Genomic DNA, 26,114 nt, shown 5'->3' with positions numbered 1-26,114 from the left:
ATGGGTCGCGCACTTGGGTGGATCCCCAGGGAGGGGGCGGGGAATCCTGCTCTCCACCAGGTGCTCCTGCCCCAGGCTCCGATTTCAACCTTCGATGCTTCCTTTGTGGCACGCTTGTTCGGAAAGGGGAGAAGGCCATAGGTAAGCTATAAAGGAAGGAGGGCATGCAAACAGCCAGCGAAGACGGTAGGCTCCTGCGGCTCTTGGTGCACCGGTCGGTCTGACCCAGTAGCCCATCCGACTCGAGGCGGGAAGCGGCGATCAGCCTTCCCACGCTTAGTTGTACAGCGCTCCACGAGAGGGCGACTGGAGCCCACGTGTGACCGCGTCCTTCTGTCTCTAAACTACAACTCCCAGGCGGCTCGGGCGTCCCGCCCGCCTTGCCCGGCCTCTGTTGGCTCCAATTGGACGCCGCGGGAGGGGGATTGGCGGTCTCCAGGGCGACGGGAGGCGCTCGGGGCATCTGAGGCGGGGAGGCGGGTCCGCCCCCTATTGTGTGGCTGCGAGAGCAGAGCTGTGCGGTGCAGAGCAGGTGAGGGTAGGGGTGTCCTGGGGCGTAGAAATGGGGTACTGGCGGGGACATGGGGAGCAGTGAGGAGTTGTAGGGGACGGGGGACCGGGGGGAGCTCTAGAGAGAAGTGAAATTATCTGGGGGAAGCAGAACTAGGGTAGTTCTGGGAGCGAAGTGGAATTACTGATGGGTGAGTGGGGTTCCCCGAGATCTGGAAGAATGTTAGAGGTAATTTAGGGGCGTTCTTGGCGGGTTCCAAAAGAAAGGCGTTCCAGGAGCCAGAGAATGCGAGGGAAAAGAGAATTGTTGTGATAGACGATCAGAAGTGTATTGTGGGCTGAGTCCTGGAGGATTGCGGGGGTGAGGGTCCCCGGGAGAGCAGGGTAGGGGGAGAAGGGGAGGGCAAGTGGGAATTCTGGAGGAGGCCAGCCAAGGGTGCTTTTGAAGCGATTGATCAGGTGTGAGAAGCTGCTATTTTGCAGACACTATGAAAAGTGTATGGCTGGGATGGGAGTCCTAGAAGCGAGGGAGTGCTGGATGGGGCGAAGATCACAAGGACGGTGGGTGGGTGGGGAGCGGGAGCTGGAAAGGCTCCAGGAAAAGTGGGATACATTCTGGGGATGCCTGGGTCGCAAGAGTCTTGGTCGAGTCAGAAGAGAATGGCTTTTATAGGGTACAATTGGAAGGTTTTCCAGGGAAGTCCAGGAGAGCTGGATGGTGCCACAGGAGGCAAGGGAATTATAAGCACCAGGCCCCAGGCATCCAGGGGTGACACTGCCTGCTGGAGGGTGGAGGGTATTTTACAGACGGTGCTGAATTGTGTGAGGCTCAGGAGAGGGTGGAGGCCTCAGAGCAAAGTCCACTGGGTTTGCCAGGCCCAGGTCAGGGCCCTTTGGCCCTTTGTGCCCTTCTTAGACGCTGAGGAGTTGCCACTGTTTGGAGTGCCTACCTTCCGTGCTCCGGGGCTCATTTTGTGTGTTGTAGGGACTCCAAAGCCGTTTTGCTTTCTCTCAGATCATGCCTCAAGGGTAAGGGAATGGAGGGCCTGGCGAATGCTGGCACCCCCAGGATACTAGAGAGGGGTGTGTGGGAGTAATTAGGGTGAGGCACCAAGTCGGGGTGTATGGGGGAGGGAGGGCTCTCTGGCAGCATATTGAAGAAAGTCGATACAGCTGCCAGCCTTGGATCTGTCCAGACCTGGAGGATGCTGCCCCCCTCTCCCATCCCCCATCCTTAGCAGGTGGGGAAGGCATGCTCCTCTCTCAAGTCCCTGACTCACTCACTGCCAACAGCAGCTTTGATTGAGTGGAGAATGTCTCCAGGTCCAGGGCTCCACACAGAGGGCGGGAAATAGGGTGAGGATTTGGATGTGGGTGCTCTGTGTGGGGCACTCTCTGCATAAGGGGCTAGAGTCTATCTGAGACTTGCTCTAGAGTGGCTGTCTGCTTCTGAGCAAGGTCCTCATGGTCCCTATTGGTCACACAGGGTGGCGGTGACCAATGGCCTTATCTTGTCATCTGTTACCTTGTTGGCATCAGGAAAAAGAAGGGTGAGGAGGCTGGTGCGCAATGGCCCTCATCTCCAGGACTTCCCCTGTGTGAGAACCCAGAGTCCACTTGGCTCACTTTGCTAGGAACATTGCATCACTTGCCGGGCATTCCCAGAATTCCTTTGCTTTTTCTAGGATCTGATCCCTTACCTGTGTAGTCTCAACAGGACAGCACTCTTGTTGGTGTTCACACCCTGGCTTAGTCTCAGGGCTTCAGGACCTCTGGTTTGGGCGCCAGCAGTGTAGCTGTGGTAGAGTCTGGCAGGAATGAGGCCCAGAGTTGATGCCCAGCAGTACAACCAAAAGATCTCCGCTTCCTGTGCAGGTCCCTCCTTTTCTCCCCACCTTCTTCTTTCTTCCCCGCTCTAACAGGGCTTTCTTCCGGTCTCCTCCACTGACCAACCCTTATGTTGCCTTATATTTTGCATTTAGATCTGGTGGCTCTCCAGACTGGAACAGCTCCCTCAGGTGTTGCATGAGCTAGGCATTAACTGGAAGAGTGAGAGCTGAGACTGGTTGCCTGAGGCGGATCAGAACGACCGATGCTCTCTGGGATTGCTGGGCAGTGGACAGCCTTCCGGCCCCTCCATCTGGGCTCCTGTGGATAGGAGGGGCCGGGTGAGCAGGCCAGCTGGGCTATGATTTGGTGTCTCAGTCTGACCATCCTCAGCCTGGTCATCAGCCAGGGGGCTGACGGTGAGCCAGAGCCCCGGGGATCATCAGCTCTGTTACCCTGGGATGTGACTGTTCGCGAAGGGGTTATCTGTGAGAGTGTGAGTAGGGGCTAGGGCTGGCTCAGAGAGGTTGGGGGGTTCCTCCTGCCATGCAGAGTCTTAAGGAAACTGGAGAGATGTTGATGGAGCCTCCCCTCTCATTTCTCATTTTGACCCCTTGATGTTCCCTCATGCTACCCGCCACGTAGGTCGAAGGAAGCCTGAGGTGGTCTCTGTGGTGGGCCGGGCTGGGGAGAGTGCAGTTCTGGGCTGTGACTTGCTGCCTCCAGCTGGCCGCCCCCCTCTGCATGTCATCGAGTGGCTGCGCTTTGGATTCCTGCTTCCCATCTTCATCCAGTTCGGCCTCTACTCTCCCCGAATTGACCCTGATTACGTGGGTAAGAGTTGTCCTTAGGTGGGAGGGGGGGGTGTCACCAACAGAGGTGGGCTGCGCAGGCTGCACTGTGCCTACCCTCTCCAATCGCATCTCCTGCTCCGCTACCCCAACTGCTTAGCAAGCATGACTCTGCTCCCCAGTAATGCTAATTCACTGAAGGATCCATTTGTTTATACGTGATGCATGTGCACATTAGAGATATGATGTTTTAGCTGTGTGTGATGTGTCGCATGCATGGGAGATCCTGCAGCCCTGTTCCAGGTATCCATTCCAACTTGCTAATCGTTCTCTCCTCATCTCATGCAACCTTCCAGACTCCATCTTGATCTTCTGTAGTTTCCCCACTTAGCCCTATGCTGGTCTCTGGATCTACTATCTGCTGCTCTAGGTCTTCCCCTTCCCTACTGTCCAGAACCGCAGTTTGGAGGCTCCCGGCTTCTGGGGAGTGGGTTAAAGGGGCAGCAGAGTGGGTAGGGATATGGGCTCTTTGGGTATCAGGAGCATAGTGATTCTGAATAGCAGAGAACATGAACACAGATGGGGTTGCTGGGGGAGGCTCCAGTTCCCCAAAGGCATAGATGGGATTGGCTGGGTCACTGCTTCTGGAGGCTCGTGGAGCAGGCAGATCTCCCAGTAGAAGACCACCTCTCTGTCTTACTGCACACCAGCTTGTTCCTAATCCTGGATGGAGCCTTCATCTGAGTGGTTTACTATAAAGTCTTAGAAGGCCTGTAGGATGGATCTGGCCTACTGGGAAAGAGGGAGTTGTGGTACTTCCTTTTCAGAATCGAAACCCAGAAAAGGGCACCTGGAGAGATGCTGATGGGGTCCCTTTTCTGTCTTGGGTTTGAATCCTGAGGGAAATCCTGGGATTGGCTGTGCTCTTGTCATGGGCTGGCTGAGCTGCGGGAAGGAGGTGCTGGCAGGTGTCTGCAGAAGAGAGTTTATTTTCAAACTGGGGGCAGTTATTGGCAAACAGCCTAGTTGGGAGTGTGTGTGTGTGTGTGTGTGTGGTGTGTGTGTGTGTGAGTCTACACGAGCCCTGGGGGCTTGATGAAAGTGGGCCTCAATTAGCACAAGTGGAGAGAAATGGCACAGGCACAGCCGGCCTCCCTGTCTGTGCCTGCCTGCGCCCAGGGGGCTTTGGCTGCAGGACTGAGGCTGGACAAATTCAAATTATTGCCAGGCAGAGGCGAGGCGGTGGGGAGTGGAGGAGAGGTGGGAAGGGCTTTCCCTGGGACCCCACCTGGCAGATGGAAAACTCTGCTTCGCTACAGCCTACAGCGCCTACAGTCTTGTATTGTCTTTGGTCCCCGAGCAGATACGCTGCCGCAAGATGGCTAGCCTCCCTGCCTACCTGTGGCTTTCCTCTGGTTCTAAGGATCGGGAGTTGCAAGCCTTTGAGTTTCCTCTTACCTCTACCCTTTGTTCCTGCTCTTGCCCCTGAGTGGCCTAAAGCTCCTGACCAGCCACATGGGTCCTGCTCTGGTGCAGACTCCAGAGGGGAGGCCTCTGAGCCCATTAACCCTTTTTTGCTTCAGAGTTCAGAAGGGGGCCTCTCGGCCTTTGTGCAGGGGGACTCGCAATTGCAGTTGCTAAGCAACAGGAGGTGGAGGTTGCTGAGGACAATGCTGTTCTGTCATAAACCCTGTGGGCAAGTGGAGGGGATGTGGCCTGGGACGCATGAGACTGGAGGCCTAGAATGTGGGCGGAGTCATGAGAGAGATAGGGTTGGGAGCCACGCTGAAGGAAAAGCTGGTTTTAGAGGGTTCTAGAAGCTGTGGAGCAGAGGAACCTAGATGCATAAACTAGTACAAAAGGAGTAAAAGGGAACACAAAATGATCTAGTACTAATAGGTTAAGTTAGTATTTAAAGTATTAAGCATAGCACCAGGGTGGTATGAAGCGGACCAGGAATTGGGGAAAGGCAATCTGACTTCAGTCAGGTTCCCCGGGGTGGAGGATGGACTAAGTCAGAGTCAGTGAGGCTGGCTCTTGGCCCTTGTTTGTCGTACCGAGTTTCAGGGATGCTTGGCATGCTGAGTTGCTTGATAGATCATTTGGACTGTCCATCTAGAATGCCCAAGCTCCCTCTAGTAATCCCCCTTTTCTGCCTTTGGTTCTCTAACCTGGCTGCCTCGATACATCTTCCTAGAATGCCTTTGCCTCTGGCTTCGTAGTACAGTGTGCGCACACAGTCACTGCCATGCTCAACTTTTGTATGAGCATACACTTGTCCACGTTCCTGGTTAAATTTAGTGTGGCTTCTTGCCTCTGCAGAGCCTGAGAGCGCAGACTCTGTCCTGTGTAGGCAGATCTGAAGGGCGTTAGGTTTGGAGCGGGTCCAGGTGACAGGAAGGTATAGGACTGCCACTCTGGTCACCTTCCTGTTCTGAAACACTGCAGTTCAGTAGTCTGGACCTCCCAGAGAGGTTAGTTTGTGGGACCAGCTGCACTGAATATTCCGGTTAACAGATGTCAGGACTGTTCACCATTAGCTGGTAACATTTAAGTGGAATCAGAGACTCTTCTCAGTGCCCTGAACACTGTTTGATTCTAATGTCGGTGGAAAGCTCACTCACTGACTTGGGAGACCTGGCTTGATCTCCTAATAGCTGTGCAATTATGGAAAGAAGTTTAACATTAGTTCCTTCATCAATAATGGATTTTTGGGGGAGGATTAAATATGGTGATTGTCTAATATTGGCTCATATTCAATACTCAGTCTTTCTTCCTTCGCTCTGGAGCTCAGAGATTAACATAATGAAAAGTTATATCATGTGGGGCATGGAGGAAGCTGCAGTCTGGGGTCTGCTGGGCTCAGCCTGGCATTAGATTAGAGAGACAGGAATCCCGCAGGTTTGAGGAAGGGTATTCCCCTTTTTTAAGATTTATTTATTTTTTTATTTATTTTATTTAGTATACAGTGTTCTGTCTGCGTGTACACCTGCAGGCCAGAAGAGGGCACCAGATCTCATTACAGATGGTTGTAAGCCACCATGTGGTTGTTGGGAAATGAACTCAGGACCTCTAGAAAAGCAGCCAGTGCTCTTAACCTCTGAGCCATCTCTCCAGCCCAAGGAAGGGTATTCTTATGTTAAATATTTACCTTCTAGGCCCATTTTTATCCTTTGGGTGGGGATTATACACCTAGACCTGCAAGCATTCCACCCATTCCAAAGAAGCCACACCCCAGGAACCAACTGTCAGAAGAAAAGAGGCCCACTGGCCACCTAGATGCTATGGCTCTCATCTTCCCACCTAGGACAAACAGGCTGGGTTTCTACTTCAGACAGGCCACCCTAGGTACAAACAGCGTGGAGGGAGTGGGTCCCCAGAAGCTTCAGGATTGCTCCTGTCAGGGATGGTTGCAATAGGCAGGACTCTGAGAGCATCGTCTGGGAGCTACGTTTGCCTGTCCTGTGACTGTTAGAAAATTCCATTTGTTCACAGCAAAGGTCAAGTGAGGGTGGGCGACTGGAAGTGTAGGGGGGTGGGGCAGCTGGACAACCCGGGTGAGAGTCACTGCAGGCTTCCAGGTGGGAGGTGGCAGACAGGGAAATACTGGTACTTGGGAGGTAGGATCTGAAAGATGCAGTAAGTAACGATCTGGCAGGGGAGCGTGTGGCTGAGCTGGACTCGTGCCTGGGTGTTCTGGGCTGCCAAGCACGTGCCTGTCTCGCACTCTGCACTACTAGGGGACTTCTAATGCTGTCAGGGTGCGGGGTTCCCTCAGAGGAGAGTACTGAGGGACCGGGTGGGCATCTCGGTCGGCCTGGCGGTATGCTGTGGGTGTTGACCTGGTGGGGAGGAAACTTCTTTTTGCGCTGGGGTGTGTGGCCTTGTGGGGCTGCGTGTGGTCAGTCAGCTGGGGCTGGGAGGGGATGGGATGGGTTGAGCCGGCTGCTGACTCTGCTGCCTGGCTGGGCTGGGCTGGGCTCTGGCCACTCTAAGGCGCTTAGGCCGCTGATAATAGTTCCCAGGGATTACAGGCTTTGGGAGGCGAGGTCTGGGTCCCCGGAGGGCCCCAAACACTGCTGGGGATTCCAGGGACGCAGTCCTCTGAAAGCCAGAGTACCCGCAGAGGACTCACACCTTGGTCTTATAAAGGAGCTCAGGGGTGGTAAATCTTGTAGGAGTGCAGAGGTGACCCTTCATTCCTTCCCCTAACGGCCTGGGAAGTGGGTGAGGGGAGCGTTCTGTCCACCTTGACTTTCTCTGGTCTGGGTCTCCGCCATCGATACGCAGCAGTCGGAAGGACTGAACTCTGCCTTCAGTGACCTCGATCCTATCTGTTCCTCTGCAAACCCTCACTCTTGAATAACAGGCCTAGGCTACTCGCAAGCTCTGGGAATGGCCTGTGTGAGCAGGACTGTGGGGCTCCTGCAGAGTCCCTTCCTTCAGCACCCTTGATTCAGGCTTCCCTCCCCACAGGAAGAGTCCGACTGCAGACAGGAGCGTCTCTCCAGATTGAGGGGCTCCGGGTGGAAGACCAGGGTTGGTACGAGTGCCGTGTGCTCTTCCTGGACCAGCACAGCCCCGAACAGGATTTTGCCAACGGCTCCTGGGTGCACCTGACAGTCAATTGTATGAAGCTGGGAGCAGGCGGTGCAGGGAGGGAGGAGAATGGCGGGAACTCCGGTAGTGACAGCAGAGCGGGAGCCCTGTTTGCAGCGCCGTGCTGATGCCCTATCTATCCGTCCTGGCGCGTGCTCACTGGTGTTTGCCCTCCACCCCTGCCCCCCACCCGCCCTTTCAGTTCTTCAAATAAAATCCAATCGGCCTCTAGGCTCTGAGTCAGGGGCTTCCACTCCTCGGCCGAGGGTCGTGGTTAATGTGAGTGGTGCAGCTCGCCCGTGCACGGCACTTTTCGTCTGAAACCTTCTTTCTTCCTCACCACTACAAGGGAGACAGTTGTCTCGCCCCGTTTCATAGGCGAGATTGAGACGGAGAATCAGGTAGACAGGCAGCTTGTGCCACCGATGAGTGGCAGAGATGAGTCTAAGACCACCTCCTGAATCCCAGACTCCCCTGGGCCCCTGGCTCTCCCCCTAGCTCTGGACATGCAGCCAGTATTGGGATGGTCCTGTGTCCCTGACACAGCAGACAGGTGACCCTGGGCTAGCATTCCCATGTGCCCGGGAAGGCAGCCGCTCCGAGGTCGCCCTAGCTTTTGAGGCTGCTTTGTGGGCTGGTAGCCTTTCTGGCTGCCCCTGACGCCTCTCTCCCTTACAGCGCCCCCTCAGTTCCAGGAGACGCCTCCCTTAGAACTGGAAGTGAAGGAATTGGAGGCTGCTACCTTGCGCTGTGTGGCCCGTGGCAGCCCCCAGCCTTCTGTGACTTGGAAATTCCGAGGACAGGACCTTGGCAAGGGCCAGGGTCAGGTACAAGTGAGTGGGCCCCCTAGCGTGGAAGGGCAAAATTGAGAGGGCAGGGGAGGGGCAGAAGCCAAGCTGGGAGATAGGTCGGCGTTGGCGGCGGAAGGGCTTTCTATTGACTTCCCTGAGCCTGGGGTGCTGCCTCCCTCTGCTGGCCGGTCCTGGAAGTGCAGGGTGTGAGGCTGACAAACAGGAAGGGACCTTTTCTTAAAGTTGCCTTACCTAGGTGCAGAACGGGACACTGAGGATCCGTCGGGTGGAGAGAGGCAGCGCTGGAGACTATACCTGCCAAGCCTCCAGCACCGAGGGCAGCGTCACCCATACCACACAACTACTGGTGCTAGGTGCTCTTTGGTGGGAGGGCTGGAGACCTGGGCCTCCTGTGTGAGAAGACATGACCTGTGTTGGAGGGGAAGCCCACAGCAGATGGGGAGGAGGCTCATATCTGAGGAAGGGTGAAAGAAAGATTGAAGAAATGGGCATTTTAGTGCCCAGCAGAGGAAAGGACGTGGGCTAGTGTTAGGCCACAAACCATGGAACGCTCCTGGGCCAAAACAGAGGTTCATACCCACCTCTCAGGACTTTGGCAAGCACATAAAGTGACATGCAGTCATTCGTGCTCAGCTCGTCCCTTGAGAAGGAGGTGCAAAGGAGCTGTGAGAGGCAGGAACCTGTCTTCACAGCACCTGGCTTCCTGGAGGGGAAACTTTGTGATTCACCGGAGTGTCACTGTCCTTGGTAATTGACAAGAGCAGTGCCGAATAGTTAAAGGACAGAGACCCTGGCATCAGGAAGGCCCAAGCAGAAGTCCTGCCTCCCTCTTTGACCTAGGGCGAGGTCCCTCCTAATGTGTCTGCCTCTGAAACGCCGCTTCTCCGTCGGCCAGAGCAGAAAGATGGCGCCTGACACGCTGGCCCTTATGAGAGCTCGAGAGATGAGCAAGCTGAGTGCTAGGTGCTCAGTGCAGCCCGCGGCAGGCGCTCTCTGTGGGCTTGGGCCGTTTCCCACTTGGCTATGCACCGAGGCCCCCGGGTGGAGAAGGCAACGGGGTTTGGTAGCTAGAGACAGGTCAGCAGAAGGTGTGTGCTGGATATGCACTAGGGACAGGAATCTGCCTGGCATGGGGACAGCCAGCTGCTCAGACTGGCCTGGTGGACATATGGAAAGATGGGGGTTATGGGTAGGCACTGCGGTGAAAGTTTTCTGTGAGCAAATGGGGTCCTTCCTGCATGAATGCCATTAGCGTTGAGGTGACAGGGGAATCTAGATCCTGTCATTGCTACAGCATCTTTGGTGATGTATGGGTACCTATGTGGGAGACATGGGTGTGACAGGGAGAGAAAGAGTAAATGAACAGAGTTAAAACTGACCCTCCTTCACAGAGTTTCTAAGCAGAGAGAAAGAGGGTAAATAGAGTTACCTGTCAGTTCCGGTGAAACAAGGAAGCTTGAAAAAGGGAGAAGCCCCTGGAATAGGGTTTTTTGTTGTTGTTGTTGTTGTTTGTTTGTTTGTTTTGGTTTTTACAAGACAGGGTTTCTCTGTATTGTTTTGGAGGCTGTCGGTCCAGCCCAGTTTCGAACTCGCAGAGATCGGCCTGCCTCCTGAGTGCTGGGATTAAAGGCGTGCGCCACCACTGCCCGGCTGGAATAGGGTTTTTTATTACATCTCCTGCTTCAGGCCCTCAAGACCCTGTGGCACTCATGCCCCTGTTACAAAGGGCAGAGCCAGGAAGAGGTGTAGAAGTGTCCCGAGGGTTCTGGGGAGATCAGGGACCAAGGACATCTCTCTTCCTTTCTACTGCCCTCAGGACCTCCGGTCATCCTGGTGCCCCCCAACAACACTACGGTCAATGCCTCCCAGGATGTTTCTTTGGCCTGCCAGGCTGAGGCATACCCGGCTAACCTCACCTACAGCTGGTTCCAGGATGGCGTCAATGTCTTCCATATTAGGTAGGGTAACCTACCACTTGGGTGGTGGAGTCAGGGAACTGAGGAATTGTATCTGAGGGACTCGTGTGGGTGAGGCCCGGGCTCCTCCTTACACATGCCACATTGCAGCCGCCTACAGTCTCGAGTGCGGATCCTGGTTGATGGAAGTCTGTGGCTACAGGCCACTCAGCCTGACGACGCTGGCCACTATACCTGTGTGCCCAGCAATGGGTTTCTGCACCCGCCCTCCGCTACTGCCTACCTCACTGTGCTCTGTAAGTCTGAGCCACCACTCCCACCCACACCCCCGGTCTGCTACCCCCTGAGACAGACCAAGACCTTGTCCTCCAACTTGTCTCTGCATTCTTCCAGACCCAGCACAGGTGACAGCCATGCCTCCTGAGACACTCCTGCCCATTGGCATGCGGGGGGTGATCCAGTGTCCAGTTCGTGCTAACCCCCCACTGCTGTTTGTCACGTGGACCAAAGATGGGCAGGCCTTGCAGCTGGACAAGGTACAGACTTGGGACAGGGAAAGGAAAGTCTTATCTAGGTGTTGTTGTGGTCAGAGGGCCAGCTGCAGTGGGCGGCTGAGTGTAATTCAGCCCTATGGGGAAACTTCATGCTTCTTACCAGATACTGTGTTAGGTGGTGGATGTGGGGGTGTAACAAAGTATCCATCCCTAGAAGGCTGTCTCGGGGACAGAACTGTGACAGAGACTGTCCTGGAAGGCCCGAGAAGGAACAAGGCTTCGTTTGCTTTTAGGTCCAGTCGAGGAGAGGTCAGTAACAAATTCTGGGGCTTTGGTGATATGTGTGCAGTCATTTTGTGCAGAGACAGGATGTGTGTGCCGATGAGATAATGGATTGAGGTAAGGTGCGAGCTACAGTGAGCACCTGTAGGGACTTGAGTGCTTGAGTGGTGTAGAGAAGTCTGGAAAGACAGGTTGGGTCCTAAAGGAAAAACTGCATGCCAGCTTAATATGACCTCATTCCAAGCTGATGGGGCTCTTCTGTTTGTCTGGGGAGACTGTAAATTCCTGGAGGCATTGTGTCTTAGGGCTTTCTACAATTGTAGCTTCCGGTAAATTTTTGTTGAAAGGTTATAAAAATCTTAAGGCAGTAGCAGCAGTGGTTTTTGGAGGTGGTGGTGGTGTGGTATCAGGACTGAGCAGGAGTTAGGGGAGCTGCTGGAAGGCCACGAAGTAGCTCTAATGGTCTGGGGGAGGGGTTAGTAAGTCCGAGATAGAGAGGACCTGAAAACAGAAAGACTTCCATACTCAGACCAGAATGACAGACAAGTATTTAGATATGGAGAGGGAGGGGCCACACTTCAGCCAGGAGAAGGGGGGCCTTCTTACAGAAGAGGATTTGGAGTAGGAGATGCAGGACTTAGCACCGCATTGCTCGAGGACATCAGGGAACTCACAGTGGCCAGGGAACGCCACGTGGCTCAACTCTCGGGATGCCATTCACACTCTTCTCCGTGAGTGGCACTGGAGAGAAGTGCAGGTCTAGAGATGGGAGAGAGGGTCAGGCCAAGCCCCACACGGCTGATGGCTTGACTCTCTCCAAGAGCATCTCCTGCATTTCCTCCTCTCTTGAGTTGCCTCTCTGCACCCCAGCTGTGCCTCTGTTGAGTCTCTCTTTCTACTTGTCATTTCCTCTGCCTGCCAGTTCCCTGGCTGGTCGCAGGGCCCAGAGGGCTCACTCATCATCGCTCTGGGGAATGAGGATGCCTTGGGAGAATACTCGTGTACCCCCTACAACCGTCTCGGTACTGCTGGACCCTCTCCTATCACCCGGGTGCTACTCAAGGTGAGCCTTACAGCAAACCTGCTGTGGTATGGCCTCGTTCTAAACCACGTTAAGGGTGGAGTCAGGCAGACAGGTGTGGGAGGGGCTCCTAAGTCTGTTTCTTGTGGTGGCCATAGTAACAGCCAGCAGACTCCGCAGAGATGAGACCGGGCAGTGGGACATCAGTCACGTACACACTCACAGAATGAGTTACCAGTCTCATCTCAAGCATTCTGCCTCCCTTGCCAGAGTTCCACAGGGAAAGGAGGAAAGGGGAGGGGGGGAGGGAGGGAAGGGGGGAGAGAAGAAAGAAGAGAGGGAGGATGGTCTGTAGAGACTCATCTATCTCAAGAGAGTCTGGTCCCAGCCCACCACTGCCCTGCCGTCCTACCTGCTGGAGCAAAGACATGGAACTGAGGAGACAGAGAATGAGTTAGAGACTAAGACAGGGCAGGGATCTGGGAATGGGGAGCATCCAAGCTTAGGGATGAAAGGGGCTGTGTATGAGGCCCCCTCCCAATCCGGATCTGGCCTGCAGGCTCCCCCCGGCTTTTATAGAGCAGCCCAAGGAAGAGTATTTCCAAGAAGTGGGGCGAGAGTTACTCATCCCCTGCTCTGCTCGGGGAGACCCTCCTCCTGTTGTCTCTTGGGCCAAGGTAAGGCTCCCGAATCCTGCTCGACTTCACCTGGGCCCATGCCCACTGTCTCCCTGGTTGTTCTGGGGCGAAGGTACAGGCTGTCAGAGGCAGTGTGGGGGGGGACAAGTTACCTGGAGAGATGAGTGGCCCCCTTGGTGAGGGGTGGCCGCATGTGTCCTCAGGGCTGACCAGTGGTTCTGTAGGTGGGCCGGGGGCTGCAGGGCCAGGCCCAAGTGGACAGCAACAGCAGCCTCATCCTTCGACCTCTGACCAAGGAGGCCCATGGACGATGGGAATGCAGTGCCAGCAACGCTGTAGCCCAAGTGGCCACTTCTACCAATGTCTATGTGCTAGGTTAGTGGCCTGGGGCTTGGGGAGCCATGTGAAACAGGAGATGGGGGTATTGTTCTTGGGAGGTGCAGTGGGGATTTGTGGGTATGGGATCCCCAGGATGATGGGTGGAGGACAGAACCTCCGATTTACTCTTCGTTTACCCTACTTCACGGTCCTGATCACCACCCCTCCCTCCATTCCCCCTACCCAGGCACCAGTCCCCATGTCGTCACCAATGTGTCTGTGGTACCCTTACCCAAGGGTGCCAATGTCTCTTGGGAGCCTGGCTTTGATGGTGGCTATCTGCAGAGATTCAGTGTCTGGTATACCCCACTGTGAGTGACCTGTCCCTGACTTCACCCTGGATCTCCCTGGCCCCCTGTCCTCTCTCCCTCCCTTCCTCCTTCCCTCCCTCCCCCTCTTCTTTCCTCTCTCCCTCCCTCCTCCCTCCTTCTATCCCTCCTCCCTCCATCCCTCCCTCTCTCCCTCCCTCCTCTCCTCCCTTCCTCCCTCCATCCCTCCCTCCCTCTTTTCCATCCCTCGTGTCTAGTCACATGCTAGTTCAGCTGCCTATTTTCATAGATTCTTAGCATTCAGGGCTGAGGTCCTGAGACTTCGGTGGCTGAGCAGAGGGGTGAGGTCAGCTCTCCGGACCCTGCATCATCCCAGTCTTCCCTGCTGATGAGATTTCCTTATACTCCCCAGGGCTAAGCGTCCTGACCGAGCCCACCATGACTGGGTATCTCTGGCTGTGCCTATGGGGGCTACACACCTCCTAGTGCCGGGGCTGCAACCCCACACGCAGTACCAGTTCAGCGTCCTTGCTCAGAATAAGCTGGGCAGTGGGCCCTTCAGCGAGATCGTCCTGTCTATACCGGAAGGTGAGGGTCCCCAACCCTGTGAGGCACAGGAAAGCACGGGGAGGCCCTGGGGTGGAGATGGCGCAGAGATGCTGAGACGCTTGGGACCCAGAGGGGGTACAGAAAGGCTGTGGCAGAATGTGTGGGTACCCAGAGCTGGGCACGTCCAAGGGAGGGGCACACGAAGGACTCCGAGACTCTCTCTAATCCCTCATTTGTCCATGTGTACCACCTAGGGCTTCCTACCACACCAGCTGCCTCCAGGCTCCCTCCAACAGAGATGCCACCTCCCCTGTCCCCTCCTAGAAGTCTGGTGGCAGTTCGGACACCCCGGGGGGTACTCCTGCATTGGGATCCCCCAGAACTCATCCCTAAGAGACTGGATGGCTATGTCCTGGAAGGACGGCAGGGCTCCCAAGGCTGGGAGATACTGGACCAAGCTGTGGCAGGCACAGAAATCCAGCTGTTGGTGCCTGGTCTCATCAAGGTGTGTGGAGGAGGCAGGGAAGGTCCTCCGAGGGACGTGACAGTGTCCCCTTCTGTCCTAATCCCGTCTTCTCATCCTGACTCGGCCTCTTTCACCCCCGTCCTACCTCATTCTTACCTCCCAACTGCAGCCTTCACAAAAGGGTCTGTGGTGGGCAGTGCTGGCCCTGATCCGCTCCATGGCCCCTCCACCTCTAATCCCCAGGATGTGCTCTACGAGTTCCGCCTCGTGGCCTTTGCTGATAGCTACGTCAGTGATCCCAGCAACATAGCCAACATCTCCACTTCTGGTGAGAGCCCAGTGGGAGGGAAAGTTGCTGGAGGTTGTATGGGGATTCACAGTCCACTGACCCTCTTTCCGGTCTCTTTGCCCAGGCCTGGAGGTGTACCCCTCCCGAACACAGCTACCAGGTCTCCTGCCACAGCCTGTATTGGCTGGTGTTGTGGGCGGGGTCTGCTTCTTGGGCGTGGCAGTCCTTGTGAGCATCCTGGCTGCCTGCCTCATGAATCGTCGCAGAGCTGTCCGCCGCCACAGAAAACGTCTGCGCCAGGGTAGGGGCCACCGCTCTCTTCCCCAGGCTGCCCTCACCCCTCCACCTTCATCACTGGGGTCCTAAGTACTACTTGGCCACGCGAAAGGTTGCCCACACCAGCCGCTTTTTACTCGGGCTTGGTGGGGAATCCTTCAGATCTGGTGCCTGGCCCTCGGGTACCCTTTTCCCAGTTGGATGGGGATGCAGCTGAGGGTTCCCTGGATCACCTTGTTGCTCTCCTGTCCTTACAGATCCACCGCTGATCTTCTCCCCACCACAGTAAGTCCCTTTATTTCTTTGGCTTCCTTCCCACTGCTTCCCATGCTGTGCCTCCAGAAAGAAATAGAAATTAGAGGCAAGTGTGTTGGCCCTGGCCCACATGTTGTTTATCTTCCTTCCACCACCTGGCCCCGCCCCTGCTTGCTCTCCCTAGCTCTGCTCTGTTGTGCAACAAACTTTGCAAGGCCAGACCCTGATCTTGTGTCCTTCTCCAGCTCTGCTCCTGGCTCCAGCAGCCCTGACAGCGTGGCCAAGTTGAAGCTCCAGGGCTCCCCGGTCCCCAGCCTACGCCAGAGTCTGCTTTGGGGGGAGCCTGCCCGACCTCCTAGCCCCCGCCCTGATTCTCCGATTGGTCGGGGACCCTTACCACTGGAGCCCATTTGCCGGGGCCCAGATGGCCGCTTTGTGATGGGACCCACTGTGGCCCCTCCACAAGAACGGTTATGTCTGGAGCGGACAGAACCTCAGCCCTCAGCCAAACGCCTGGCCCAGTCCTTCGACTGCAGCAGTAGTAGTCCCAGTGGAGTCCCTCAGCCCCTCTGCATTGCAGACGTCAGCCCTGTGGGCCCGCCTCCTGCAGCCCCCGCACCAGGTCCGGGGCCGCTGCTCCAGTACCTGAGCCTACCGTTCTTCCGGGAGATGAACGTAGATGGGGACTGGCCACCTCTTGAGGAGCCCACACCTCCACCTCCGGATTTCATGGGTTCTCAGCCCTGTGCCCCCTCGTCTTTCCTCCCACCACCGGACTCACCCCCTGCAAACCTCAGGGCAGTGCTTCCGCGGACACTGATGGGGGCGGGGGCCTCCTCAGAGCCCCCTTACACAGCTTTGGCCGACTGGACGCTGAGGGAGCGGGTGTTGCCAGGGCTTCCCCCCAGCCGCCCCTCGCGGCAGCCTCACCAGCCAGAGCAGTGGGAGAGGAAGTGCTTCCTTCCTGCGGCCCCCCTCCACAGCCCCCTCTGCGGGGGGAAGCTACCTCAGTCCAGCACCAGGAGACACCAGCAGCTGGGCCAGTGGCCCCGAGAGGTGGCCCCGAAGGGAGCACGTGGTGACAGTCAGCAAAAGGTAAAGGCAATACCTACCCATTGTTGCCCCGGCCCTGCATCCTGCCCTGTCATTCCAGATCATTCCAGATCCCGCCCCCGCCCCGCCCACCCATGCTCTTCGCCTTCCCCGGTCGGCTCCCACTGTTGAGACCAGAAGGCTTCTCTTAGAAACTCCGCTGAGGCCCCGGATGCTCAATCCGCTTTCGAGGACCCCAGGCTCATACTTTGCTGTGTGCCTCCTGTTCCTCTGCCCACACTTTCCGCCCGTCCCTTCGAACAGGAGGAACACGTCTGTGGATGAGAACTATGAATGGGATTCAGAATTCCCTGGGGACATGGAGCTGCTGGAGCCTTGGCATCTGGGCTTGGCCAGCTCTCGGTCCCGCCCTGAACTCGAGCCAGAGCTAGGTACGTGAACTTCCTAGCTGGCTGCACTGGCTCACGCTCACCCTCCCAGATTCCGAGCTGGTCTGTCTAATCCCCCCGTCAATTCCTGAGTCTCAGGCTCCCCGCCCTGGAGCCTCTCTCTCGCTCCTTAGGCTCACTGCAGGCAAGGGCCCCTGGGAGCCTCCGGCCTGAGCCCTTCACCCGGTGAGTCACCATGCCTCTCCTCACATTTTCCTGCCTTCCCTTTGAAGGTGTGAAGACTCCAGAGGAAAGCTGCCTCCTGAACACAGCCCAAGCTCCTGGCCCCGAGGCCCGCTGTGCTGCCCTTCGGGAGGAATTCCTAGCCTTCCGCCGCCGAAGGGATGCCACCAGGTCCCGGCTGCCGGCCTACCAGCAGTCCGTCTCCTACCCTGAACAGGCTACACTGCTATGAACGTACTTAGTGCGAGGCTAGGAAAGTCGTATGGGTCTGCAATGGAGGCCAAGGCTCTGTCTGGCTCCAAGCTCGGGCACTGCCCCACCCCTTCGCACCCAGGCATACCGATGGTAGGCTTGCGTGAGCTTGGTGTAGAATGAATGTATTGACTCTTTAGTTGAGTCTGGGGTTGAGCTTTGTGTGTGTGTGTGTGTGTGTGTGTGTGTGGTGTTTATAGTATGGGTGCAGCTTTTTTTTTTTAACTGGTGAATAAAAGTCTGAAAACTGTTTCCCTGTTACCTATCTTTGTGCCTAAGAGAAGCTGAGTGCCTAATAGGGTCAGCTAGCAGAGATTTGCTGTTAGGCTGGAAACCATGACAGAATTCATGGAGATAATGCTTTGTCCTTGGGGGATTCTTTCTGGTCAGTGAGGCAGACAGAGGTTCACAGCAGACCAAATTCTGTGATAAAGCCGGAAGCTGATTATCACATTGGCACAAAGAGTTCAGGTTGCGTCAGCCTTTAGTGAGTTCCTGGGACCACCCCCCCACAAAAGATTGACAGCCTTCCCTGTGTGCCAAGCCCTGCTCTATGCTCTTTCCAAGCGATGTTTGAGTTTCCACAGCTTTGAGTTTATTTTGTAGACTGGAAAACTAAAGCATAAGGTGCTTTCATAATTGGTCAAAAGCCACCACACGGCAGGTAACAGGCAGAACAGGTGAAGCGCCAGTAAAGAAACAGAGGACGACTAAAACAGCATCCTGTAGGTCTTAGTGGGGACTCGGAAATAGAAAAATGCATCGATCAGCGTGGAACTAGCTGCTTTTTTAAATATCGAACTCAACGGAGGACTCCCCCATAATATGAAGAAAGAAACAACCCTGGGGACTCCATTAATTGAAGCCTGTAAAAAAGTAGAAGGTGTTCTGGACACCCCTAAACTATCACTCTCCACCCTAAGGGGCAGAAAAATGCCTGCCAGCTTTCCTCCATTAAGCTCTCCCCCTTCTGATCCCTCCAAGATTTAAGGGGAAATGTCAGGTTATTAAACGGGAGATGGAAGAGAGGGACAGAAAAGTTGGGTCTGAACCCCAGCTCTTAAAGCCTACCACACCCCTTGGACCCTGGGCAAGGAGTGACCTCACTTTTAGTTTTTGCCCAGGCTTGAAGTTAAATGGCAAGCAGAACCACGTGGGGGTGCTGTCCCAGCCTGCAAGCCCCAGTCCTGTCACACCCTACTCAATCCTGGGGGAAGGCTCTTCCTGTACCTCCATTTACCTTCCCAGTTTTAAAGCTAACTAACCTAGGCAGAAAGTTTCCTACGGGATTGCAAGTCTATATGGCTGTTGAGTGGAGGTTGAGCTCTTGTGGGTGGAGACCTGTGTGGCGGCGCCAAGGACTCAGCAGGTCCTTTAACCCTCATTCCTGCCTGCTGACCACCTATCTTAAGCTTTCCCGCATTCCACGAGGCTTCGTGGCTGCGCCTTTAAACCTCCTCGGCCCTTGCCCCGCCCCTGGTCCGCCCTGTCTGAGGCGGGACCCTCCAGAAAACTCCAAGCCCGCTCGGGTCTTGAGCTCCACTCGCCACTGCAGCCCCTGACGTGCGTGAGCACCTACTCATCCAGCTTGGACGGTGAGCAGGACTGAGGGACCACAGAAGCGGGGTGCGAATGGGGTGGGGGTATGTGTGTGGTCTGTAGAAAGCGTGAAGCCAACACTTGATTGTTGCTCCAGGGAGCGTGGGGGTTGTAGACTGGCGGCCACAAGGGTCCGAACTGAGTGCCTCGCCCCGTGCTGTCAGGTCCGGTTCCCAAGCTCTGTATTGTTGGACAATTAAGTAAGGCTAGCCTTGCTGGTGCATAGACGGGGCGTCCATCCCAATCCAAGGGGACCGGTCCCAAGCCCCAGCGGACTGCTCCGGCGAGTTCTTGGGAAAGAAGGAAGGAGGGAGTCCGACGTTCGCAGGCTGGCGTTGAGTGGCGGCGAGGACAGGGTCCTGGCGCGCGCCCTGGATTCACCTTGCGACCCTTTTACTTCCTGGTCCAGGAGCACGTGTGTGCGCTGCCTGCCTTCTGTGCCCTCGAGACCGCGCTTTTGCGCCCACTTCCCTCCCCCCCCCCGCTAGTTTGCTTTTCTGGGTACTTGGGTTCACCACCTGGGGTCACGGGTCTCCGTGCCTTACTTGCACAGTGGCCTGGTCTTCTGTGAAACCACATCCCTCTCCTGGAGTGCCTTTGACCTCGGACATTTCGGGGCTGCAGCCCTGACTGCACTCGGATGTGTCCTGTCTGGAGGGGTTGGCCGCTGTCCAAGCTCGCCTACCCTAGCTTGAGCCCCGCTGCCTCCTCCCGTGCCCCCTGCTGCTGGGAAAGCTGGTGGTGGCCGCGGGCGGGCGGGCTGCCCAGACCTGCGTCACCCCAGTGGCGGGAGGGCGGCGGGTGACTCATCCGCAGTAACGGCCCAGGGTGTGGCCGTGGGGGTGGGGGCGGCGGCTGAAGGGGCTGAACCTGCAGACCGGAAGTAGATTGCCTCCTTGCTGGGCTCTGCAGGCCTCCCCGTGTTCGTATGGGAGAGGTTCTGGAACACTCGGTGTCCGTGGAGCAAAAGCAGCGGTGATGAAAAGCGGAGGTTCAGTGTAGGAGACCTGTGGCTCGAAGGGCTCCCCTAGTTCTCTCAGAGCCCTAGTCAGGGACAGCTCCTCATCTCTAAGCTCCTCCCAGTTTCTCCTTCCAGCAGTTCAGGGTACACCTCTGACTGCGGGGCAAGGTTGGGAGGGGTGAGCAGGATGCTGTTGTTCCAGAGCCAGCAAATAATCTTTGCCCTTGCAATTCCTTTGCGCACCCATGGCTTTACAGTCAGCCCCAGGGGATTGGCCCCTAGTCTGTCTTCACTCCATCACCTTGCCAGGGGTGGGCTCTCTAGCTCAGAAGCATCTTTCCTAGCCCGGATGTGTCTTCTAGACTTCTTTGATTCCCTCTCTTACCCACAAACTGCGTATGCCTTCCAGGACCTCCAAGGCCGCCTCTGGCTATACCCTGAGAGCGGATCCCTCCTGCTCCTTTAGCCAGGGCCTCCACCCAAGGCTGTGTGGAGTGGGTGTTCCTGCCTGGGGGGCCCCCACCCTGCCACCATTCTTCTGTTTGGTACACAAAAGTCATGGCAACGGCCTCCACCCCCTCCTCTCCTCCTGAGTAGGCCTTGCGGCTTCCTGTTTGCCGAGCTTAGCTTTCTCTTCTGCTCGGGACTCTAGATGGTCAGGGGGCCGCCCCCTGGTGTGCGTGGGGTCTTTCCCCAAGGTGTCTCCTTAATCACAGTGCTGCCACTGGCCTTCTGCCTACCCATGTGGCATTTCTGCTTCAGAACAGTCCCGACTCACAAGTGCGTTGGGAAGTTCCCTGTGTTCCATCTGCACAATGAGAGGAGAGTCCCCTTGTCTTCCTAATAAATACTCAGTCACAGTCACGGATCCCAAAGTCCGACCCTTCCCAACTTGGTGTTCCCCTTGCCTTGCTGAAGGTGAGGTAAGCTGCCCGCCACGGTTTGGGTGGAGCCCAGGGCTGGAAGGCCTTTTGTGGCTCCTCCTCCTTTCCCAGTTATTGTGTGTAACCTTGTAGGCCTGAGTGAGGATTGTTCCCAGGGCTACAGTCTCTGGAGTTCATCACTGCCCGCCCGCCATGTAGGCTGTCCAGCTGTTGTCTTCCCTTGGGTTACCTGTGTTACAGATGGACGGACGTCTTTAGCCCACACCCGAAGGAGACTTGCTATTTTCTCTTTCTGAGGGAGGGCTGGGGTCGGTCTCCTGGGTGTAGCTAGGGTGGGTCTCCAGCTGCAGCAGCCACCACCCATCAGCTGTCTGCCTGAGGGGGTAGGGAGAGACACAGCTGCTGGCCTGGCTGGGATAGCCTCGCCTGAGAACTCCGCCCCATGGCTCTACCACTTTGGGGTTCTGGGGCCGTGGCCTCCTCAGAGTGGAACAGAGACACTGCAGCTGGAGGCCAACAACCTCGCCAGCTGTGCCCAGGCTCCAGGGCCAGAGGAGGGCTCCTCAGTCGTCTCCTGTTCGGAGGTAGATCTGGGGCAGGGGGACGCTGGCAGGGTCTGTCTTTGAACTCCTTAACCCTGCTATCTGGTTAACAATTCTCTTGCCCTTTCTTTACTTGTGCCCGGGCTTCAGACCCATCGGCTCCTTGGAAACAGCCCCAAGAGAAGCTGTTCCAGAAGAGAGGTCTAGAAATTTGGCCGGGAGAGCGGATTGCTTGTGACAGGAGCCTTTAGCCCCTCCTTTTCCTACCCTGTCTTCTGGTTACAACACAAAGCTTGTATAGACTTGGAGTGATGAGCTGCGGCTGGGCTTGTGAAGGCGAGGGTGCTGTGTGAGTGTGTGTGTGTGTGAGTGTGTGTGTATGTGTGTCTCGTGTGTCTCAGTGTGTGTGTGTGTGTGTGAGTGTGTGTGTCTCAGTGTGTGTGTGTGAGTGTGTGTGTGTGTGTGTCCACCCCCCCCTTTCTGCCCAGGCCACAGTCACTCCACCCCTTTACCTGCCTTCCTCGAGCTGATTGTGTGTGTGGCCTGTGGTGTGATGTCGGTCGGGACCCAGCCTGACATTTATCTGGTCTGGCTGGGGGACGTCTCCTAATGGAGTTTTAAAATAGCTGATTTATGGGGAAGATCCTGCCGGAAATGTGTAGCTGGATAACCCAGGGCAGAAAGGGGCAGCCGTGTTGAAGGGTGGGGGAGGGGGCTGACCCAGCACACAACCTCTGCCCAGACAGTATTGGAGACAGCCTGACTTCATGTATTTTGGCAGAGCACCAGAACCCATTGTGGGGGTGGTGGGAGTGTTTAACCTGGGGTGCATGAGAGGGAGCCAGAATGACTTCATCCCTTAAGTCCGACCTGGCCTAGAGCCAGATGTGGGCTCCCTGCCTCTCGTTGAATGGAGGCTCTTGTCCTGGGGACACCAGCTTTTGAGCTGTCCAAGACGGCCAGCTCTGCTTCTGACCAGAGAGAAGGACCCCAAGCCGGGGCTGGGAGCACCAAGTGAGGGACAGTGTCCTCCTCTCTTCCTGTCTCCCTTGTGCAGCAGCAGCAGCTCCCGTACTTGCTCTTTAGGTTCCTGGTGTGGGACCTAACGTGGTGGGTGGGTGGGGCAGGCAGGCTGCCACCTCAGGCCTGTAGTTACCAGTCCTCCCTAACCAAGGTCCTCAAGGAAAGTGAAACCCAGCCAGCCGCCATCCTTTCTCTCTCTAGGTGGCCCTGAAAATAAGGTCCAAGGCTCTAGATTAATTTCCCAGCTCTGCTGTAACAAACTGTGAACTTAGTGACACACGGGCTGCTCTGATGGTTGGGGGTGGGGGTGTCTCACTAGAGGAGGTCCAGGAGCTGGTGGGACTGGGAGCTAGCAGAGAATCCGTTTCCTTTTCTGGCTTCTGGGGTCATTGCTTGGCTCATGACTCTGTGTGATACACACTGTCCCCCTTCCCATTCTGCCTTCCCCTTTCACTGAATGAAGATGATGCTGGGCCCACCTGACTGATACTTGGTAATCGCTCCATCTGCAAACGCCCCTTCCACACTTTTTTTTAACTATGTAAGGTGATATATCTCCCAGTTCTGGGAATTAGTACATAGCCGCCTTCGGAGGTGACAGTAAAGAAGGAGGAAGGGGTTAGTCTGTCTACCACGATGCCTGGAAGGGAGGGGAAGGAATGTGTTTTGATGGCTAGGTTTCTCACAGGAAATTCCCTTTGCCTGCTAAAATGTGGGCCTACCTTTTCTAGCAAGCCCGCCTAGACTGCTTCTGTCCCTCTGCTTCTATTAATTCCTGTAACACGATCTGAACTGTGCAGCTTAGTAGTCAGTGTGTACACTGTTTACACTGTCACCTGCACGCCCTGTGTCCCCTCTGCAATCCCTACTACAGATAGTAGATGCTCACTTAAAAACCTAGTGGTTTGTGGAAGCTACTTCCACTCGCTCCCACTCTTGGCATAGGTTTCCCATATGCTCTGTATTCTCATTTCCTGACTCATTTTCTAAGGCTTTAAGGGACAGGGTTCGAGGCTAGGCTGACCAACTTGCCTTTATTAGCTTCATTCCTCCCAATGAAGAGCTGAACCCAAAGCATTCCCCCATCCTCTCTCCCAGCGAATCCTAGGCTTCATTCTAGACATAAACCATTCATTCGAATGAAGTTTAGTATCTGCAGCCTCATACTGGCCAGAGCTCAGAGCCCTGCTGTGCTAGGTCCTGGGCAGGGCTTCCCTCTCTGGCACCCTGCGTATTGTAGAATGTTGACCGTGGGCCTGGTTATCTCCTCTCCATAGCTCTTCACCGTCACCACAGCTGTCAGAATGGCCAACCGCGGACCTTCGTACGGCCTGAGCCGAGAGGTGCAGCAGAAGATTGAGAAGCAATATGACGGGGATCTGGAGCAGATCCTGATCCAGTGGATTACCACTCAGTGCCGCAAGGATGTGGGCCGGCCTCAGCCTGGGCGTGAGAACTTCCAGAACTGGCTCAAGGATGGCACGGTGAGAGCCGGATGGGAGATGCAGGGAGAACGGGGCTGATGCAGGGGGAGACCGGGGACTGCTCAACCCAAGGAAGAGACGAAAGAGCAGACAGACCCAGGTTTGTCTTCAGCCTGAACTATCTTCCTGGAGGCTGTTAGAGCCCCATGCTTTCCTACCTCCCCAGGAGTAAAGGTCAAGGTGGGTATGCCTCTAGCAACAGAAGCTCATAGGTGCCTGTAGAACAGCTGTTTGGAAAGAGGGTGAGGCGTAAGCTCTGGGCAGTGATTCTGGAGTAGCAGGGAAAGACTAAACACTGGCTCCTCATCTGGGTTCGGAGGCAGGAGGGACCTTGAGGCTCACCATGGGAAGACACCTCTCTGGTCCACTGTCTTTGGTGCTCTGATCTTTACCAAGCATGTCGTCACCTTCAGGTGCTGTGCGAGCTCATCAATTCACTATACCCTGAGGGGCAGGCCCCTGTAAAGAAGATCCAGGCCTCTACAATGGCCTTCAAGCAGATGGAGCAAATCTCTCAGTTCCTGCAGGCCGCTGAGCGCTATGGCATTAACACCACTGACATCTTCCAAACTGTGGATCTCTGGGAAGGTGGGCCAGGGCCCAGGACTGTTGCCTAGGAGACCAGGGGTTGGGCTGGGCCATCTTTACCAAAGAAAGATGATATGTGGTGGGTTTGCTGAGGACAAGTGTTCGAGTGCATGTGTGTGTGCGTGCGTGTGTGTATGTGTGCACGTGTGCATGTGCACACGCACGCACATGCATTCATGTGTTTGCTGGAGGAAGGGCCATACCTCAGGTTAGATGGGAACAACAAATGAGGAGTTTGGATGGCAAGTTTGTAGACCCAGTGACAGGTAGAATCCTGGCGTCTAGTACCCTCCTTCCACTCAGACAACATAATTGTTTTTCTTCCAGGAAAGAATATGGCTTGTGTGCAGCGGACACTAATGAACCTGGGTGGGCTGGCAGTCGCCAGGGATGATGGACTCTTCTCTGGGGATCCCAACTGGTTTCCTAAGTAAGTATCTGCTGGTTCAGTATTCTTGCCCATTCCTCTCTGTGGAAAATAAATGATGTCGCCATAGAACCAGCCTTTACAAAGCTCCTTTAGAACTCAGGAAGGTGGGTGGTGGTGGCTGTGACAATGACTGTCCTTTTGGAGAGACAAAGAGATGCTTCTAGGCAGCCCAGAGATCGATCTCAAAGGCAGAGTGGGTATCAGCTTACAGGTTCAGGGAAGGATTTACTAGGGTAGCTAGCCTCTGACCGTCTCCTAACCAGTACTCCCTCTCTACCCCAGGAAGTCCAAGGAGAATCCCCGGAACTTCTCGGACAACCAGTTGCAAGAGGGCAAGAATGTGATCGGGCTACAGATGGGCACCAACCGTGGAGCATCTCAGGCAGGCATGACCGGCTATGGGATGCCACGCCAGATCCTCTGATCAGACTTGCCCCTTCCCCCTGCCCTCCATGAATGGTTAATATATATGTATATATATGTTTTAGCAGTGACATTCCCTGAGAGCCCCTGGACCTCTAAGCTTCCCTCTGCCAGGGTGGGGTCCAACCTATCTTGTCACCTCTGGCAGTGTCTGACGATTCTCTCTCTCTGGGCTTACTAATACATTCCTTCAACACAGCCGTCAAAACTGGACCGATTTTCCCCTGGGACCAAAGCCTTCTTCCCCCAGCATGCTTCTCTTTCCCTAAGCTCTATGCTTCCAGTCCATTCCTTGGCCAGGAGTCAGAGATGCTGCCCTGTGGCCCCATGCCGCACTGACCTTCCTTCTACAAGTAGGCCTCTCTTACAGCTGTGGCTGTAGGGACTTAATTTATAGGGCGGGGCCGTGCTGTCGCTCCGGCCACAGCTGGGCTGTACTTAGCACACATCTGGGCAGCTTTCCCCAGCGGAGGCCCTTCTGGCTTCTTATTTTCCATTCCTCTCACTGTGGCTAAGGGGTGGGGCAGCAGGAACAGAGGTGGCAGAGCTGCCCACCGTGGTCTGGGGCTTGAGGAACGTGAGTTTGCTGATTTTTCAATAAAGAATCTCATTCTTTTTTGGATGGAGTCAGGCTGTGTCTAGGGCCACTGTGCCCACTCGGAGGAGGGAGTCGTACCAGGCCAAGAGCGAGGGCAGAGATGAAAGGTTGCGGGGCTGAGCCCTGTCTTGGTTTTCATCCCCACCCTCTCTCTGTCATTCGGGTCAGGGGAAGACGGGTTGGGATTAAGAAGAGACAGGACCTCACTTGAGGTAGGAGCCTTAATGCAGATTGTGTAGGCTGCGTGTGCAGGAATTGGGCAGATGGCCTGCTGCCCCTGGCTGAGTCTTGACA

The 26,114-nt window shown here is 55.7% G+C and overlaps 2 protein-coding genes across 3 annotated transcripts; both read left to right on the top strand.

Moving 5' to 3' along the window:
• The first annotated feature begins 1,154 nt into the window (after positions 1 to 1,154).
• Igsf9 (immunoglobulin superfamily member 9) lies at positions 1,155 to 17,540 on the top strand. The gene is given in 22 exon segments (XM_040737198.1): positions 1,155 to 1,539; positions 2,493 to 2,756; positions 2,983 to 3,171; positions 7,605 to 7,757; positions 8,406 to 8,560; positions 8,775 to 8,892; positions 10,356 to 10,497; positions 10,606 to 10,751; positions 10,849 to 10,991; positions 12,154 to 12,317; positions 12,812 to 12,929; positions 13,115 to 13,265; positions 13,456 to 13,579; positions 13,950 to 14,125; positions 14,341 to 14,591; positions 14,796 to 14,880; positions 14,966 to 15,142; positions 15,375 to 15,402; positions 15,618 to 16,272; positions 16,274 to 16,467; positions 16,729 to 16,856; positions 17,087 to 17,540. Coding segments are annotated over 21 exon segments (3,537 nt in total). The 5' UTR covers positions 1,155 to 1,539; positions 2,493 to 2,698; the 3' UTR covers positions 17,269 to 17,540.
• Positions 17,541 to 18,726: 1,186 nt separating this feature from the next.
• On the top strand, positions 18,727 to 25,840 carry Tagln2 (transgelin 2). 2 transcript variants are annotated; one of them, XM_005078199.4, is made up of 5 exons: positions 18,727 to 18,883; positions 23,575 to 23,781; positions 24,195 to 24,369; positions 24,697 to 24,799; positions 25,082 to 25,840. In XM_005078199.4, the coding sequence occupies exons 2-5, from the start codon at positions 23,602 to 23,604 to the stop codon at positions 25,221 to 25,223; spliced, it is 600 nt and encodes a 199-aa protein (XP_005078256.1). In that variant the 5' UTR covers positions 18,727 to 18,883; positions 23,575 to 23,601; the 3' UTR covers positions 25,224 to 25,840. The 2 variants fall into 2 exon arrangements, with proteins under 2 accessions (XP_005078256.1, XP_040593131.1); XM_040737197.1 differs by lacking the exon at positions 18,727 to 18,883 and adding an exon at positions 21,198 to 21,316.
• Positions 25,841 to 26,114: the final 274 nt, after the last annotated feature.

Source organism: Mesocricetus auratus, unplaced genomic scaffold (genome assembly GCF_017639785.1).
Source record: "Mesocricetus auratus isolate SY011 unplaced genomic scaffold, BCM_Maur_2.0 Super-Scaffold_100676, whole genome shotgun sequence".
Classification (NCBI taxonomy): domain Eukaryota; kingdom Metazoa; phylum Chordata; class Mammalia; order Rodentia; family Cricetidae; genus Mesocricetus; species Mesocricetus auratus.
The sequence above is the reverse complement of the archived record's forward strand: the minus strand, read 5'-3'. Positions and strand labels throughout refer to the sequence as shown.

Excerpts from the sequence above, each read along its gene's own strand:
- Tagln2 (XM_005078199.4), top strand. The coding sequence starts at position 23,602 with ATGGCCAACCGCGGACCTTCGTACGGCCTGAGCCGAGAGGTGCAGCAG. Across the intron at positions 23,782-24,194 it reads ACTGGCTCAAGGATGGCACG|GTGCTGTGCGAGCTCATCAA; the intron begins GTGAGAGCCGGA and ends CGTCACCTTCAG. Across the intron at positions 24,370-24,696 it reads AACTGTGGATCTCTGGGAAG|GAAAGAATATGGCTTGTGTG; the intron begins GTGGGCCAGGGC and ends TTTTTCTTCCAG.